Source organism: Lacerta agilis, chromosome 10 (genome assembly GCF_009819535.1).
Source record: "Lacerta agilis isolate rLacAgi1 chromosome 10, rLacAgi1.pri, whole genome shotgun sequence".
In the NCBI taxonomy this organism is placed as follows: Eukaryota; Metazoa; Chordata; class Lepidosauria; order Squamata; family Lacertidae; genus Lacerta; species Lacerta agilis.
The window spans coordinates 29289682-29307491 of NC_046321.1; the positions used below are offsets into that span (position 1 = coordinate 29289682).

At 39.9% G+C, this 17810-nt stretch overlaps 1 protein-coding gene across 1 annotated transcript; it reads right to left on the bottom strand.

Moving 5' to 3' along the window:
• Positions 1-203: 203 nt before the first annotated feature.
• SLC25A17 (solute carrier family 25 member 17) lies at positions 204-17796 on the bottom strand. Its single transcript, XM_033162670.1, has 9 exons — positions 17664-17796; positions 13621-13681; positions 12847-12913; positions 11623-11774; positions 10910-11026; positions 9002-9147; positions 8755-8850; positions 1603-1685; positions 204-603 (listed from the first exon to the last, which is right to left on the bottom strand). Exons 1-9 carry the CDS (start codon positions 17715-17717, stop codon positions 456-458), a joined length of 924 nt encoding a protein of 307 aa, XP_033018561.1. The 5' UTR covers positions 17718-17796; the 3' UTR covers positions 204-455.
• Positions 17797-17810: the final 14 nt, after the last annotated feature.

Here is a 17810-nt window from a genome sequence, read left to right on the forward strand (position 1 = left end):
GTAGGCAGAAGACTCTACAGGACAGTTCTTTTAGGTCAACTGTACAAACTAACAAAATAGTTATTTAATGAAGTCTTTTAATGGGCCAATAATCAATGAGGTTATACAATCAAACCTGTGAAAAACAGTGACAGCAAATGCGGAATGAAATATACACAGTGAGTAACTAAAGCTCTCCAATGAGTTTAGTAGACTTATTTTTCTCAATAGTGAAATTTTATTTTCCAGTTTGCTTCCTAATCAAAATAGCTGCAGAGAAAGATGGTCAAGCCATCATACGGTCACTGACAGTGCAGAGTTTCAGATTACTGTTCAAGCTTCCCCTTCAGGTACATTCTGAAGCTCTGAGAGTAAGTACACAGCGGAAGAGTCCTGTAGCCTTTGAGAGAAAGCTTCCATGGCACCCAGTTGTTTCTTTCTTTCCCTGAGTTTAATGTGTTGTGGAGGCCCAGACTTCAGTTCCTAAGTGAACGTTTTAATCCCATGACTGTGAAAGTAGCAGCAGTAATTTTTTCATAGACCAGGAACATCAGTGCAGCAGTGAGGACTGTTTGGAGCAGCTTTGCTTCAAGGCCTTTGTAGAGACCTAATAATCCAAAACGCCTATCAAGAAAACAGATTTAGCATATGGTAAGAAAGTAGATTCCAAATGTAGCAAAATGGCATACAATGTCTTCTTCTTTCTGTGGGACACCATAAAATGTGTCTGTTCTTGCCTCCACCACCAACTATTAAAACTACTTAGGATTGAAACATTCTTCCTCCAGGTGCTACTGCTCCTTTTTTTCAAAAAGAGTGCCGGTGGGGGAAGCATAATTTTCAGGAGAAAAGTGGCTGACAGAAGAATGCTTAACTCTTCTCTCATCTGCTGCTTTCCCCCAAATCTCAAACTGCTGGTAAGTGAAAAACCTGTTTATTTGTTTTAATTATTTATGTACTGGCCTTCCTCAAAGCTTCTAGGGTGTTTTATATACCAATATAATACAGTATCAGGCAAGCCTTTCTGTTGAAGGAATTCCACCAACAGGAGGCCACCAATGAGAAGCTCTATCTGTACCTCAGTTGGTGGGGGTGCCTGGAAAATTGTCTCCAAAATGACCTCTGCTCCAGTGGGGTGGGTGAACCTCCCAAACAAATTCAGCGGGCCTGCCAGGGGGTGGGGGGTCAAAGCCCTGTTGTGCAACTGGAAATCACTCTGCTCCTGCAAGGATTTTCCTAGCACTACAATGAATACCCATCAACTTGATTTTTTCATCATAAGGCTGCTCCAAGTTACATTGTAGTTTTATCATTATAAGCTGCCTAACATGCCTGTTGAGTGCAAATGCAGAGTAGGGGAAAACAGATAAATTAAGTGGTAAACTTAGCAGTGACTATTATATTTGGAAAATAATGACCCGGCTTGCTTAATATTTCCATCACACTAGATCAAAAAGTCTTCATAAAGAGGATTGTTGATCTTGTATGACCCTTTCAGTGTTTTAAAGGTCAACTTTTTATTAAACAAAAATTATACAGCTATTTAGGGCAAATTATCAGGTTGTTGCTACAGTAGAGGACAATATTAAAATATCTTCTGGATAAAATAAAGACAAAACTTACTTTATTCTCTGTCGAAGAAGGTAGATAACATTCTTAAGGCTGCCTAGTCTCCTGTTTTCTGGGTTCAGCTGGTGACGTCCAAACTGAAAAGGAGACAAAATGAATCAATGAGCAACTCTTTCTGCCTTATTTTCTCCTAATTTCTATTTACTATGCCTGATCTCAAATCAGTGATCCAGCCTTATATTCAAATCGTTCTCCCATATCCAATTGTTCAGTGCTAAATAATACGTTTCTTCCTCAGGTCAGAGCAGCTTGCAGTCTCCCTTCACTCCAAAATATGTTAAATATTTGACCAAACAAAGCCATACACATCAAAATTATGCATTTTCGGACTTCCGGTTAGGTGCCGGTCAATGGCGGACGGGAGTCCGACGGCTCCGTCCTCCGCTAGGCTTTAGGGACTTCCGTGCCTGCGCCACGGGTCCCTTAAAGCCACGGGAAGAGCGTCCCGTGGACCTGAGCTTCGTGGGTCCCAGACGTGCCGTCTCCGTTCCCGATTGACCCTCGTAAGGGGGAAAATCGGGCGAGCGGAGCGCCGGCACGGGACTGAAGAAGCATCTGCCTGCGGAGGATCAAAGCAGCGATCCCGCCAGACTCGAGCACCCGGCACTTCCTGCAAAGAAAACTTCAAAGAAACTCTGTAAGTTAAAGAATTGGATTATTTTTACAAGTTTAAAGAGCACTACTTGCAGAGGAACTGCAAAAGGAAGCCTGTTCCCTTTGTACTGTTCGTGCGAGCTTGGTAGCGCTAAAAGATCAAAGCCGCGACTAACGGAAAAGTTTTGTGAACTCTGCCAAACTTTTTAAAAGTGGTTTAAAAGTTGCTTAAAGTTTGTTTTAAGACTTAAAAACAGTTGATATGGCAAAAGAAGACGCCCCTCACCCTCTGGATTAGGATTCCGGGTCAGTAGCGGGCTGTGATATATTGTTGCCATTTTTTCTTTGTTGGTGTCTCAGTGACTGTTTACCAGTGGAGACATTTTGACTTCTTTGTAACCAGATACAAGCTACTTTATAAACTTTGGTGGTAACACTGCAAGTTAAGAACTGTTACTGACTTGGGCTACATAAAAGTGGACTCTTCTTGGCTTTAAGGAATTTATACTTTGGAATATAAACTCTTTGCCTAAAAGTTGGATTTTTGGGACTGGTGTGGGCTCCTGGCTCAGCAGCCTCTTTGTTCTCAGAACTGATCTGCTGGCCACCTGGTGTTTACTTTTGGGACTGTTGGCCTTCTACTGTGAATGTCTGAGATTGTTACTACAGCAACTGGAGTGACCTTGAGATTACAGTTGCAGAGCCCACAAGGAATGGAAACTAGATCTAAAGGAACTGGCTCTGAGAAAAGAAAAGGCTCTGTTTCCCTAACTCTACAGGAACAAATGGAGAAATTGGTTGCTAGTGTGGCAGAAATTGCAGCAGGACTGAAAAGCGTTACTGATGGGCTGAAGCAAACACAAGATCAAGTTTCATCAGGAAATACAGCAGTGAATTCAGCGATAGAAAAACTTCAAGCGGATATAAAAGCTGATATTAAAAATTCTACGCAGACCCTAGAAAAATCAATTGGGCAAATTGAGGAGAATGTAAAGAAGAATAGAGAAGAGATTAACAGGATTGGGCAAGAGGTGACCACCTTGAAAAAGGACTCAGAGGAAATTAAAGTGGTCAAAGAAAAAATAAAAAAGGTGGAGGAAAAATTGGACAATTTGGATTTGGAACAGATAGAGAATATTGGAACACGACAGAGGTCTGTGGAAGAGTCCCTTGCGTTTCTGCAACTACATCAAAGAGAGGGCAACATTCGCCTAAGAAATCTTCCAGAAGTGGAAGGGGAAGACCTAAAAGACTACATAGTGAAGCTATTTTCAGGATTTTGGGAGATAGAAGAGATAAACGTCTCAGCGCGCATAGTGAAGGCCTTCAGATTTGGTCCAAGAGGTTCCAGAGGAAAGAAAAGTAACAAAACAGTCAGCGACTGTTTGATTGTGTGTCACGATCGACACGATAGGGATTTCTTTCTGGACTGTCATTACAGAAACAACCTGGTGGTAGAGCAGAACAAAGTAATTTTTTATAAGGATATCCCCAGATTTTTCCTTGACAAAAGAGTTCCTTACAACGATTTGGCAACTGAGATTAGAAAAAGGAAAATCCCCTACAGTTGGGAATTTCCAGAAGGCCTGGCATTTACGTTTGAAGGGAAAAAGATAAGAATAAGGTCCCTGGCGGAGAAACAGAAGTTCTTGGATAAGCATCTGGAACAATTTAAAGGCACACCACTCGACCCAGCACAATTCTACAGGTTTCCAGAGGTTTTCCCACCACCGCCGGGACCACTACCAAGTCCACCAAGTCCAGGCAAAGATCCAGAGGAAGACAAGAAAGGAGAAGCAATTGGAGGAGAAGACTAGAGAAAGGAAAATGGCGCTCAAGTTAATGACATGGAATGTCCGGGGATTGAATCAGAGGCCAAAGAGACGCAGAGTGTTCTACAGCATAGAAAAGAAGAATTTGGATATAATATGTTTACAGGAAACCCACATAGCCCGACGTCACAGAAGATTATTACAGAATAAAAAATTGGGCCAAGAGTTCATATCATCGGACAAGGTCAAGAAGAGAGGAGTAGTGATTTATGCAAAGGAGAAATACAGCCCAAGACAGCTATTCAAAGATGAAGAAGGGAGATACATCGCAATTGAAATTAACGTACAAGGCGAAAAATTTTTGATTCTGGGACTTTATGCACCAAATGATGGAAAGTCAATCTTTTATAAGAAAATACATGACTTGCTGTTGGACTATTTGGATTACAAATTAGTTTGCCTTGGAGATTTTAATGGTGCAGTTTCCACATTAATGGACAGATCTCAAAGAACTAAATTAACGAATGATGGGAAACTCCCAAAGACCTTTTTTGAAATGGTGGACAATTTGAATTTGGTGGATTCTTGGAGATTAAAAAACCCCACAGATACAGAGGCAACATATTTCAGCGAACCTCAGCAGTCATGGTCGAGGATAGACTATATTTGGATTTCGAATGAATTGGCTCCAAAAATACAAAAGGCAGAAATTGGCCCTAAAACTCTTTCAGACCACAATCCTGTACAGCTAAATTTAAAAATGATTTCCAAGGACTCTTTTAGATGGAGAATGGATGACGCTTTGATGAGAAACACCAAGCTAGTGGAAAGAGCGGCGAAAAAGATGAAAGAATATTTTCAGATAAATTGGAGCTCCGAAGTGGAGAAAAGAATTGCTTGGGATGCAAGTAAAGCTGTAATGAGAGGATTTCTTATTAGTGAAAAAGCAAAAAAGAAGAGACAACAAAATGCAGAGATGGAGAGATTGTTGAAATTAATCAAAGAAAAGGAAAAGGAACTAAGAGGACATCCCAGATGCGTTAAAATTCAAAAAGAAATTAAATACTTGCAATCCCAATATGCCAATATAATGAACCAGGACATTGAATGGAAAGTGAAAATGATGAAGCAAAGAACATTCGAATCGGCTAATAAATGTGGAAAATTACTAGCTTGGCAATTGAAGAAAAGACAAAAGGTAAATGTCATCAATAACTTGGTAGTAAACGGAAAAAACGTGGAGAAACCAGAGGAAATCAGATGGTGTTTTCAAAGATTCTACAAGCAACTGTACAAGGAGGAGAAGATAGATGAAGCAGAAATAGACCGATTTCTGGAAAAAAACGGATTGCAAAAGGTCCCAGAGGAAAAATTAATTACTCTCAACCACCCAATAACGACGCAGGAAATAGAAGAGGCAATAAATAACATGCAATTGGGGAAGGCCCCAGGACCGGACGGATTAACAGCAAAATATTATAAGACATTGAAAGACTGGCTATCGCAGCCACTAAGAGAAGTTTGCAACAAGATATTAGAAGGAGATAGGGCACCAGAGACGTGGAAGGAAGCCTTTATCACACTGATTCCAAAACCAGATATGGATGCGACGCAAATGAAAAATTATCGTCCAATATCCCTTTTGAATGTGGATTATAAGATTTTTGCAAATATATTGGCTACAAGGTTAAAAAGAGTGTTGAAAGACTATATACATAGAGACCAAGCAGGTTTCTTGCCAGGAAGACAAATTAGTAATAACACGAGAATTATTGTGGACATTTTAGAAAAACTGGAGAGAAACATAAATACAGATGCGGCACTATTGTTTGTTGATGCAGAGAAAGCATTTGATAAAGTTTCTTGGACATTTATGAAAAAGAATTTGGAAAGGATGGGAGTTGGCGAAAAGTTTTTGAATGGAATTAATGCCATCTATACAGAACAAAGAGCAAAAGTAATTGTAAACAGTGTGATATCGGAGGAGTTTGAAGTCGAAAAGGGAACAAGACAAGGGTGCCCTACCTCCCCTTTACTTTTCATTACGGTCCTGGAAGTCCTCCTAAATATGATACGAAAGGACAAACAGATAAAAGGAATTCGTGTGGGAGAGAAGGAATACAAATTACGCGCCTTCGCAGACGATTTGATGCTATCCCTGCAAGAACCGGAAAGCAGTGTCCCCAGAGCTTTGGGAATAATTGAACAATTTGGACTTGTAGCTGGTTTCAAGTTAAACAAGCAGAAAACCAAAGTTTTAGGAAAAAATATGAGTGCAGAACAAATTCAAAGAATACAGGAAGGCACTGGCCTCAATTTTGTCAAAACAGTAAAATATCTAGGTATCAACCTCACAACCAAGAATTTGAACCTGTATAAGGACAATTACGAAAAATTGTGGATGGAAATAAAGAAAGATATGGAAATATGGACAAGACTGAAACTGTCGTTAATGGGAAGAATTGCAGTGATAAAAATGAATGTCCTACCAAGGATGCTGTTTTTATTCCAAGCCATACCAATTTTGGATAAACTGGATTGCTTTAAGAAATGGCAAAAGGACTTATCAAAGTTTATATGGCAGGGCAAAAAGCCAAGAATCAAGTTTAAGATCCTAACAGACTCTAAAGAGAGAGGAGGCTTTGCCCTGCCGGACTTAAGACTTTACTTTGAAGCAGCAGCCTTTTGCTGGCTAAAGGATTGGTTTAAACTAGAGAACGTTGATGTATTGGACTTGGAAGGTCATGATAATATGTTTGGATGGCATGCATACCTTTGGTATGACAAGGTTAAGATCCACAGAACTTTTAAGTCTCATATAGTTAGAAAATCCTTGTATCAGGTCTGGACTAGATATAAAGACTTGTTAGAGAGAAAGACCCCTAGATGGATCTCTCCGGTGGAGGCCAAAGCCTATAAGAGACCGAACATGTCTGCAAATTGGTTAAGATATATGGACATATTGCAGCAGGAAGGGGACTCTTTCAAGCTAAAAAGTTACGATCAGGTGAAAAGTCAGGTCCCCGACTGGCTGCACTATCACCAGGTATATGAAACATTTAAAATGGACAAAAAAGTTGGTTTTCAAGTAGAAAAATCAAAACTGGAAATAGAACTGATAGAACCGAACTTTAAGAACCTTTCCAAAATGTATAATCTTTTGCTAGAGTGGCATACGAAAGATGAACTGGTTAAATCGTCAATGATAGATTGGGCGAAAGATGTAGGACACAATATCATGATGGATGACTGGGAGAGATTGTGGCAGAAAGGTATCAAATTCACTGCTTGTCATAGCTTAAGAGAAAATATAATGAAAATGGTTTACAGATGGTATTTGACACCAGTTAAGATAGCTAAGATGAATACCAAAATGTCAGATGTGTGTTGGAAATGTAAACATGCGAAAGGTACCTTTTTTCATATGTGGTGGTTGTGCCCAGCGGTAAATGCTTTCTGGGATAAGATTTATAACGAACTTAAGAAGGTAATGAAAGTTACCTTTTGTAAGAAACCAGAGGCATTTCTTCTGAGCATAACAAATGAAGAGATACCCAGTCAGGATAGAGTGTTTTTTATGTATGCCACAACAGCAGCTAGAATCCTATTGGCAAGAACATGGAAAGGCGAAGAGATACCAACGGTGGAAGAATGGCAGATGAAGATGATGGAGTATATGGAACTCGCAGAACTGACCGCCAGAATCCGGGACCAGAGGGAGGAGAAGGTGTCACGGGATTGGAAGAAATTTAAAGACTATTTAGTTAAATCAGTAAAATTGAATATTTGAGCAGAATCAAATAGAATAGCGGCTTTAGTAGGTTTATATTAGATAAAATTGTTAGGAAGATATTTTTGTGTGAAAGATTTATTTGTTAAAAAATATGTTAAGATTTGGTGTTTAAGTCAAGATTTATATGTGATTAGGTATATGATTAAGTAAAGTAAAGCACATTAAAAATTGAGCAAATGTGAATAGAATAAGATACAAAGCTACCTAGGAGATATACATGATTTTGAAGACAGTGGAGGGAATGGGGGAAGTCCCCTAAAATAGAGAAGATAGTACCAAGGAAAGTAAGAGGATAAGTGTTAGTTTAAAGGTTTGTATATGTTTCTTTTTATTGTAATTGTTTGATTGTATTTTTGTGCTGTGTTTATGTATTGTATTTTTGTATTGTTTTGTATTGTTAATAGTGGTGTTTATGTTATGTTTTTCTTTTGTCTTATTAGAAAATAATAAAATCTTATAAAAAAAAAAAACAAAATTATGCATTTTCATTATGGCTGGAGTGGTAGCAGTGGTACAATAAAGATGTCCTCTAAGCAAAAGAATACGGGGTTGTCAGACTCTTCCCACAGATTAACAACATGCAATGTCTATGTAGAGAGCCAACTGGGAAATCTAGCCTAAGTGCTAAGTAGTTATGTATTCTAGGAAGTAGGAAAAGTTGCCCAGAGCATCCAATATGGAAAGCATATGCTATGCAGTTAGAACACAAGACACTAAAACAGTTACTCATTTTCCCTGAAAGAAATATACTTTTGTTTACAATCAGAAGTGTAACCTCACATTTGCCGCAGTTTCTTGCCCATTCAGTTAGAGTGATTATGACTCAAGGAGCTTTCTAGACTTAGTTAAGAGAAGGTGTGCTCTTCAACCACAGCAACAAATTAAGATGGAATAGATGTTTGTCAATTTGAGTTCTGGAATACTGGCCAAAGACAACTGTATAAAGAAACAGTAAAATGAAAGTGATCTGGTGCAATGGATACCCACCCGTAAGATTGACTGTACTGTCTGCATAGGGTAAGTGAGGGTAGTAGCAATCGCTTTGGCTACTGCTCCAATAACAAATGCATCTAGCGAAGAAAGCTGTAAGTGTAAATAAAGAAAAGGTTATATGACTGCAGAAAGAAATCTAGCAATATATGAATTTAACTAAGTAAATAAAGAAAAAGGTTCCATAGGACCAATGTTTAAAGTCAGAGTTTAACTGAATTCTTTGAAGGCCTTGGAATCTCACCTGCAGTTGCCTCTTCAGAATCTTCCTCTTAAGCCCTTCATAGAACATGAACTGTATGGCAGGATTGAATACCAGTAGCAGCGAAGGAAAAGTACCATTCCACAAAGCTGAGATTCCTTCATCTCTTATTATTTGATGAAAGGCATCTAATGGGAAGGATAAAGAAGCGGCAGAAATATTTTAAGAATATTTAAGATAGAGAAATCTTAAATATTCAACAACAGTTTGCGTGCAAAGGAAGAAACAAATTGCATATTTTGCCTATGAACTTGTAATCCAGGGATGAGGAATATTTTTCTTTTCTTTTCTATAAGTCTCACTGATGTACAGGGGACAAAATCCATCAGGACCTAGATCAGACTATGACAAGGTCCTTTTGGGCAGTTTCTTCCCTGCCTTCCTTCCTCTGGGCTTCCCAAAAACCTACCTATCTCCCTTCCTCATGATCTTCTCATTTCTTCCCCCACAGGCCCTGCCAAAGCTTCACCATCTAGTGCCTGCAACAGTTATCCAATTCATTGTTATCTCTCTCTTCCCACTCTTCTCACACACGTATGTACAAAAAGGTAAAACAGCTTGTCCTTTATCACAAACCACCTGAAGAAAACACACACACACACACACACACACACACACACAGTTCACGTGCATTTAAATGCATTGCCTGCCTGGAGAGCCAAGAGTGGGTTCACTTCAAAAAAAACTGTTTATATTTTGTTGTTTTTTAAAAGTATCTTGGTACGAAAAGCAAAGGATGTCCAATATAGTAAAGCAAATAAATATATCAAGCCACGTGCACTGGAATTGGCAGTGCTATGCACACTTACTTGGGTAAGTCCTGTTTTAATGAATTGTGACTTACATCAGAGTAAACATGGTATTCTGTCTTCCTAATCACTTTCTGTACTAGAAGCTTGCAGCTGAACCAAATCTTGTAGCCTAAGCTATGTCATTTCACATATTCTGCTCATCCTCTTAATCCATCCCAGTCCCAAAGATGTTGTTCTAATGTATTCTCACACAGTTATGGGGACTAAGTGAAATGATAGGATACTATGGTGAGCATTCTTATCACACGCAACAATCACTTAGCCATGTTGGTCTGCCATAGTCAAAACAAAATAAAAAATTCCTTCCAGTAGCACCTTAGAGACCAACTAAGTTTGTTCTTGGTATGAGCTTTCATGTGCATGCACACTTCTTCAGATACATTCCAGAGAGTCCCAGCACTCCCACAGTCCTGAGGGCGATACAGGGGGAATGCAATTTCCGTCGCCTCACAGACGTTGTGGGGTGAAAAGAAAGGATGGAAGGCGGGGTTTTCATATTCCGAAACTCTTTTGTTGGGGTCAGAACCGGAAGGGGCCATTCCCAGATTCTGACACTGCTTGATACAGACATGAACTTTTTAGCTCTGCACTGTACATAGTTTGCACAATAAAATCTTTAAAGGAAACAGCGGAGTCCTGGCTGCTTACTCATGAGCAACTAATTGAGAACCTTACAGAAACCAACCCCATTTCATTAAAAAAAAAGTTGGGGACAGATGACTATTAAATGTATTAATATTTATGTGGCACTTTCTGATTTCATTTTTCAAAGGGGAGAGACTGGATTGAGCATAGAACAGACAAGAGTCATGGCTGAGTGTTGGATATGCTGGCACACATGTTTAATTTCAGTTACAGTTAGACTCATCCCATCTCAGAGTAATATGCTATAAACTTTCTTACTGTAATATGTATTTCCTGATTATCTGATAGTTCACTGTTTTAAAATGGGTTGTATCTATAAACTGAACAGCAAAAGAGCTGTCCATAGCATCCACTTTGTAAATGAAAGCCTTCAGTCCACAAATCTACTAAAAAGTACCAATGCAAACTAACAGAAATGACAACAAATGCCTACCTGCAACGCCTTTGTAGTTAGTCGGCACAATGTCTTCATTTCTGAATTTGGCCCCCTGGAGTTTCAGGCGTGTATTCACTACCCAGAGTGGAGTAGTCAACAATACATTCACAATACCTAAGACAACACAAACGAAAGGTTGAGTAAGAAGAGCCCTAACAACATTTTTAAAAGCAGGTTTATTCTTCATGTACAAAAATGATCCAATGTACAAAATAATTAAGATATATAGAAAAGTACAACGCCCCCCCAAACCCCATAAGACACACATTTTGAAATCCTATACTGAGGATTTTGCTCTAATTTTTGCACCATACTAATAGCTGGCAGAATGCCTTGTGAGGATACACACAAATTGCTTAAGCAAGCAGGAAAAGCAAGTTTCTTCTCCTAACAGGTACACACCTTAGTGCTCACAAATACCTTCCCTGGATTGACGCAAGCCTCCCACATTCATCTAGGTCATGGAATCATGTACTTCTTAATGAAGATCAGAAATGCCAACTTATTTTTTAAAAGTAATGCTTCAAGAAGCTGTGTGTCTGGTTTAGATTTTACCTATGTTTTTCTATCCACTACAAGTTACATGCATTTGAGTAATATAAATTATAATAATAAGGTAGCATAAAAAGTGCATGCATGGAATGTAATAAACTGGTTCAACCCCTTAAAATCTTAGCAGATTTGTAGCACAACTGATAGGATTCTATTACCTGCAACCACCCCAAGAATCAAGTCTTTTCCTGTGGTTGAATGATGTCCTTTGACCCAAACAGCTTTTAAACTGTTAAATGTATAGAAATAGACAAAGTTGGAACAACAAAGGCTGGAGATGACAGGAAACCACCCTCGATATGGTGCCAGCCTAAGGAACAAGCAACAAAAGCAAAAAGTAACTATCATGCAATCACCAAATGAGCAAGAAATAAAGCAACAGCACCTGCAGCCTAATCCAGAACCTGGGAAGTCATAGTGTTTGCCTACAAAATAAAATAAGTATTTATAAGCAGGTACAACAAAGTCTATTTTAACCATCAGAATCCTACACAAACTTACTTGGGAATAACTCTAAATGAATTCAGTGCTACTTACTTCTGAATAAATGTGCAAATAACTAGAGACATTTTACTGATGGACAGGATGGGAAGAAACAACAGTACCTGTGTCCAAAGGTTCCCTAGCAGAAATAGTTCCTTGTCACATTATGCATGCTTATTAAACTGACAATTACTACAACTGTTCCTTATAATAATTAAGAACATTATTCAGCCCACACTGGGGGCCTTAAAGATGCCTGCATGTGTCCAGAAGCATCTGGCTGGTTGGGGGAACTGGTTCTGACAGGTGTTTCAGCCCTTTCCAAAGGATGGAACGGTATTGCAGTGGTATTTCCTACAACAGGAATAGTTGATCCCTTGTTTTTACAGTGTTTTGAATTACAATACAAATATAACATCAACTTGCCTGTACTGTACTTTCTAAGTAATTCCCATTTTTCAACCAGTCATTTTTATTAGATCACAAAAGGACAAGGATTGGACTCCCTCCTCCAACTTCCAAATTACAACCTGTGGCACCAAGTTTCTAATTAGGATTTGAAAGGACTGGTTTTCAAAAGTATGCCCTTGGTTTCTACACATTTTATGTGCAACAAGAGTTACAGAGGCTATAGAAAAGCCTGCTATTAATCACTGGACTCTCCCCTTTCTAATGAAGGAGTTTGCCTTAAATGACCCAAAAAGACTTATGCCTTTGTGACTAAAAAAGATTGCACTCTGGTTTTTATTTTTAAAGTTTCATTGCATAGGAACTCATACATTTTAGAGTGAAACTCAATACCCCTCAAATATTGGGCAAATTAAGAAACTACAAGATGTGATGAATGCTCAACATTTATGAATATTCACATACTGCTTGTTACAAGGTTCTATACTTACAGGCCCTCTTCTTTTATTATCTCCAAGAGAACTTTGTGTGTTCTTTTAGATTTGCGTTTTTCATCAACTGCAAGACAATAAGACATGATACACAAAGGGTAAACATAACATATATTTGAATATTAGGCCAATACATTGATTAGTGCAAGCAGAACATCACAAAATAGTGTGCAAACTTTGGAGTTCCTCAGAACTTCGTAACAGCTGATTGGCACTGAAAGTGCATCTTCAAAGGAGGTTGTTGCAATAATAATCCATAATCCACTGACTGGCAATTACAATGACCTCCTTGGAACTTTGACAGTGATGTCACCTGACATCATTATGCTCCCACCCACCTATCAAAAGATGGCATGTATGGGGTGGGGAAGATCCAACTGTTCATCACAGATAGTCAATAGAACATGTGGTAGAGGGGCAAAAAAAAAAGTTGGTTGTTGGTGAAGTCAAGGAGGATGCATCTGGTCAGCCTCAAGATACTTTGAAGGTGCAATCTGAAACCTGCAGAGAACCTATCAGAGCTTCATCTGACTATCTGGTTTCTCGTCCTACACATCATTTCAAGACTGACCAGACATAGATTCTATTAGCCAACTTCGTTAGCTCCCCCCACTCCACTTTTACTATCTAGCCTGGTTAAAAGTTCTGAAGAAAGATTCCACACTATTAGTGTTGTCCTAATGAAGGCATTGTCCGAATATGGATTTTGACATTTTCTTATGGGCCCAGATGATTATCTATATTTCTTAGATGACTTAGTACAGCTTTGCTTACCTTGAAGTCTTAGTCTAGCTGTATCCAGTGGGAAAAACACAGTCATTGCAGTCATGCTACCCTAAAAAGTTGAAAAATAAAGTTAACTTTAATGTACCACATTTATTTATTTTTTACAAATCTGTAATAAAGCTAGAACAATGATTAACAAATATCTGAGCAAACAAGCCTTGAAGTATTTCTGTATTTAAATGAAATTCTTGCTAAAAACGCAGGTTTTTGCAAGATAAACAGTTGAAGTCTTTAAAAAATGACAAGAAAAATAAAATTCCATTTGATAACTATGAGTTATACTTTCCCTTTGAATTACAATTCTCATCATCCCTGACTATTGGTCATGCTGGCCTGGAGTTGATTGGAGCCCAAAACACCTGGAGGGCACAGCTGGCTTTTCCCTGCACTTGGTCCTGAAAGTAGCTTTAATGCAGGCAGTGGGACTACACTTTTGTAAATGTGTTTTCATTATTTGTTTAGGTTAGGCTCCATATGCATGCTATGGCACTCCCAAGTTATATTCTTCAAAAATTCAGAAGCTTCTAATGTGGAAAGGACTTAGGGGCAGCCCCACCCCCAACTAAACAACACCAGTTTGCATTTAACACATATCTAAGCAGCAGCTATTTGGAGCAGAAAGTAGCCTAATTTCTTTATGAATTACCAAGACTTCTCAGACATAGTTAGGGAAGGGCTTGAAATTTGTGTTTTAAATCCTATAAAGTCTTTAAAGAAATTAAAACGTTGCTCTGAAAGCCTCACGTCATTGGGCAGATAGAACAGCTCAACTTCACTCCTATTGCTGCTCCACCTTTACAAGTCTGGACAATGTATTAGTGCGACAGGTAGATGAAGACAAGTAATGATTGACTGCACCTTCAACAAGTTACACAAACTAATTTATCCTCTCAGTACTAAGGCTACAGACATCAATGTAAAAGTATTAAGCTGTAGATTGAAGACAAGTCGTCCCACAAAGTTTATTATTTACAAACGTATCCTAACCCAGTGATAACAGAATGTTATGGACAAAGTACATGGGGGAAATCCGCACAGTTCCAAGAACTACAGTATCTGGTTTTCAATAAAGAACCTGGTGTTTGCTAGAATGCTGAGGATCACATTTCTCAAAGAATGTATAGCCTTTGTGGCTGTGAAGATAATTTCAAGACAAGTAGCAATTTCTGCTAGAGTCTTTTTAATCGGTTAAGTAGGAAGCAGCATGCAGGAATAAATTGCCAGTTGTCACAATGGAAAGATGTAAGAAATGGGGTTCCCCATCATGGGCATAGCCAGGACTTATTGGGGGGGCAGGTTTTATGTTGAGGATAGGATTCAAAATTAGCAGGGTGCCAGGTGCATTTTGCACCTAAAGAGTCTCCATTTGTGAGCACCTCAAAAAGTCTAGGTGCCATTTTTTGCGCCTCGCTTACACTCAAGGATCACTAAAATGTATGTGCTTTGAAGCCACAAAGTATATGTTAAGGATAGACAATATGTTAAGGAGTTTAACAATAAGGAGTAGAGTTCTTTGAAAACTGAAGTTTGGTACCAATATTTTTCTTGTAAACACCAAATTAAACATGTATTAACAATTTGTTAAAAATGTGATATTAACAATGTGTCACATATAATTGTATATTAGTTCATACTTATCAAAATAATAAATAAAAAGTGTGGCCAACCCCCTCCCCCCAAAATGGTGACTAGACATTCTGTTTTGGTGCCCTTAACCCAGGTCCCAAGAACCATTTGGCTCCTAGCTTTTCTATCCCAGTTTCTAACACTGGTTGGGAAGCAGAACCAAGTTACCTGTGATGCAATTAGTCAGTTGGTTAAGTATTCTTATTTATTTACTTAATTGGGGGGGGGCAGCTGCCCCCCTGCCATGCCCATGTCCCTCTTGCATCTGTATTGGGACAATTGCTTTATAACTAGTTTATATTTATGAACCTGTGATTTTTGTATCTCATCCATCCTCCCAAAAAGGAGCACAGGACAGCAAACATAAAACAGTATGCCTACAAGCTAGATAAAGCCTGCTGCTGAGTGAGCCAACAATGCTGACCAATGGGCTATCAGGCTGGGAGTGGGGAGATATTTACATCTACCCCCAGCTTAGGCTCTAAGCACCATTCACTGAGAAGGTGACCTTGCATTGAGAGATGTGAGGGAGTGCAACCCTGCTCTTTTTTATTGAGCTTGGTGGCTTGCAACACCATTAATGACAGTATTCTTTTGAAGTGGCTCAAGAAGGTGGGGGCTGGGGCACTGTACTTCAGTGATTCTGCCCCTATCTCCAGGGCTGTTTGCAGAAAGCAGTTGTAGGGGGAATAATGGAAACTTTCTTGTGGTGTGCCCCAGGATTGCATCTTTTCCCCCATTCTATTTAACATTTATATGAAGCCACTGTGAACTGTCTTCAATAGTTTTGGAGAGGTTACCCATATGCAGATGACACCCAGTTCTATCTTGTTAACTTTGAATCAGTAGAGGTGGCCAAGGTACTAGATGGGTGTTTGGGGGCAGTGATGGGCTGAATGTGGGCCAACAAATCAAAATTGAATCCTGAAAAGACAGAGGTGTTATGTATTCCAATTCTTAAATCCACGAGGTGAAAAAATGACCTGCTCTTGACAGGGTTGCACTCCTATGGAAGGAACAGGTTTGTAACCTGGGGGTACTCCTGGATTGTCACTTGAGACCCAGGTGGCTAGGTGTGTCTACTTCCAGCTCCATCTTGTTTGCAAGCTATGGTCCCTTTTGAACAGAGCTCACTAGGTCACGGTACTCCACGCTCTGGCAACTTCCGGATGTGATTACTGGAATGCACTCTATGTGGGGCAGTTTTTGGCAAATGTTAAAGGCACACCTTTTTACCTTGGGCTTTGTCACCAGAGATGTATGTTTTCAGGACCCAACCTATTATTGCGACAATATGGACAGATACAAAACACAGACTATGAAATAATATGCAGCCGGAAATATGGACAATAAGACCCATGGAGGTGATGGGGGGAAGTTGCAAGATTCAGAGAATTCTCATTTTATGGATATGTATTTGTAACTAATTTTTGTTTTATCTGTTTTTAATACTGAATTTTAAATTGTGTAACGTGCCCTGGTCTTGTATGAGAGATCTGTGCAGTTGACCTGAGTCAGGTTTGACAGCTGCATCCAACAGCACTCTGGCCTCAAAGTCACTAGTATCAAAGAAAATATTTACTATTTAGACAGTTGTGGAACAAGAAGCTGAAAAAGCAGGGAAGACAGAAAAAAAATGATAATCCTGGCATCCCAATAAAACACAGTTTGTTTGGGTATAAGCAACCTCTTTTTAGGTTACTACAAATATTGATCCTGTAGCTGAGACTGGAACATAAAAGACAATTCCCCAACCCTTTTACATTTTCTGAACCACTGTCCTTCTTTGATTTTGTTTCTGCAGCACAACAGCAAGTTTGGAGATTTGATTGTCCCCAGACAGGTATTTTAATCCCAGGCAGAAAACCCTGGCAGGCGATCAAAGTGATAGGCAATCAAAGTGATAGCTTAACAACGGAACGTGCACCCGATAGGACAGTACACCTGTAGCATCCTATTTCAGGGGCGAGAAGAATTACCCCATGCCCACACCGTAACAGTAACGATCATAACAATACGCGCACCACAAAAACCGTGAGGGAGAGGAATACAGAAGCGGTAAAATCATCCCCATCCTCATTTAGCAGGGCACCACCGACGACGACTATACTAACGGGGGGCACGCAAAATCATAGTGGCCGTTTGTATTCACTCGGGGCGGCATGGACTAGGCGAGAGGCACCCACTAAGACAGAAGTTGGTGCGAGTGGGGGGGGGGATCTTTGCCCCGAACACTCATCCCAAGGCGACCAGGTGCAGTTTAGCACCCAGCCTAGTATTGCGCGAGAGGCGAGTGAGCCTAGCAGCCCCCTCAGCCAGCCTCCCGCCGCCGAAGCCCAGCCCTGGAGGCTGGAGCCCCCACTAACGCACCCCTCCCGGGCCACCTCCGCTGTAGTCAAACTCACCACAGCCCCCGCCACAGCATGGACCAAGCTCTCGTAGGAGAACACCACGGCCATGGCTGAACCTCCGGCGCGGTCCGTCCGGCGCCGCGGGAGCCAAGGAAGCGCTGGGCAAGGAAGAGCAGGCGTCTCCGTCACCGCCCCGCTCCA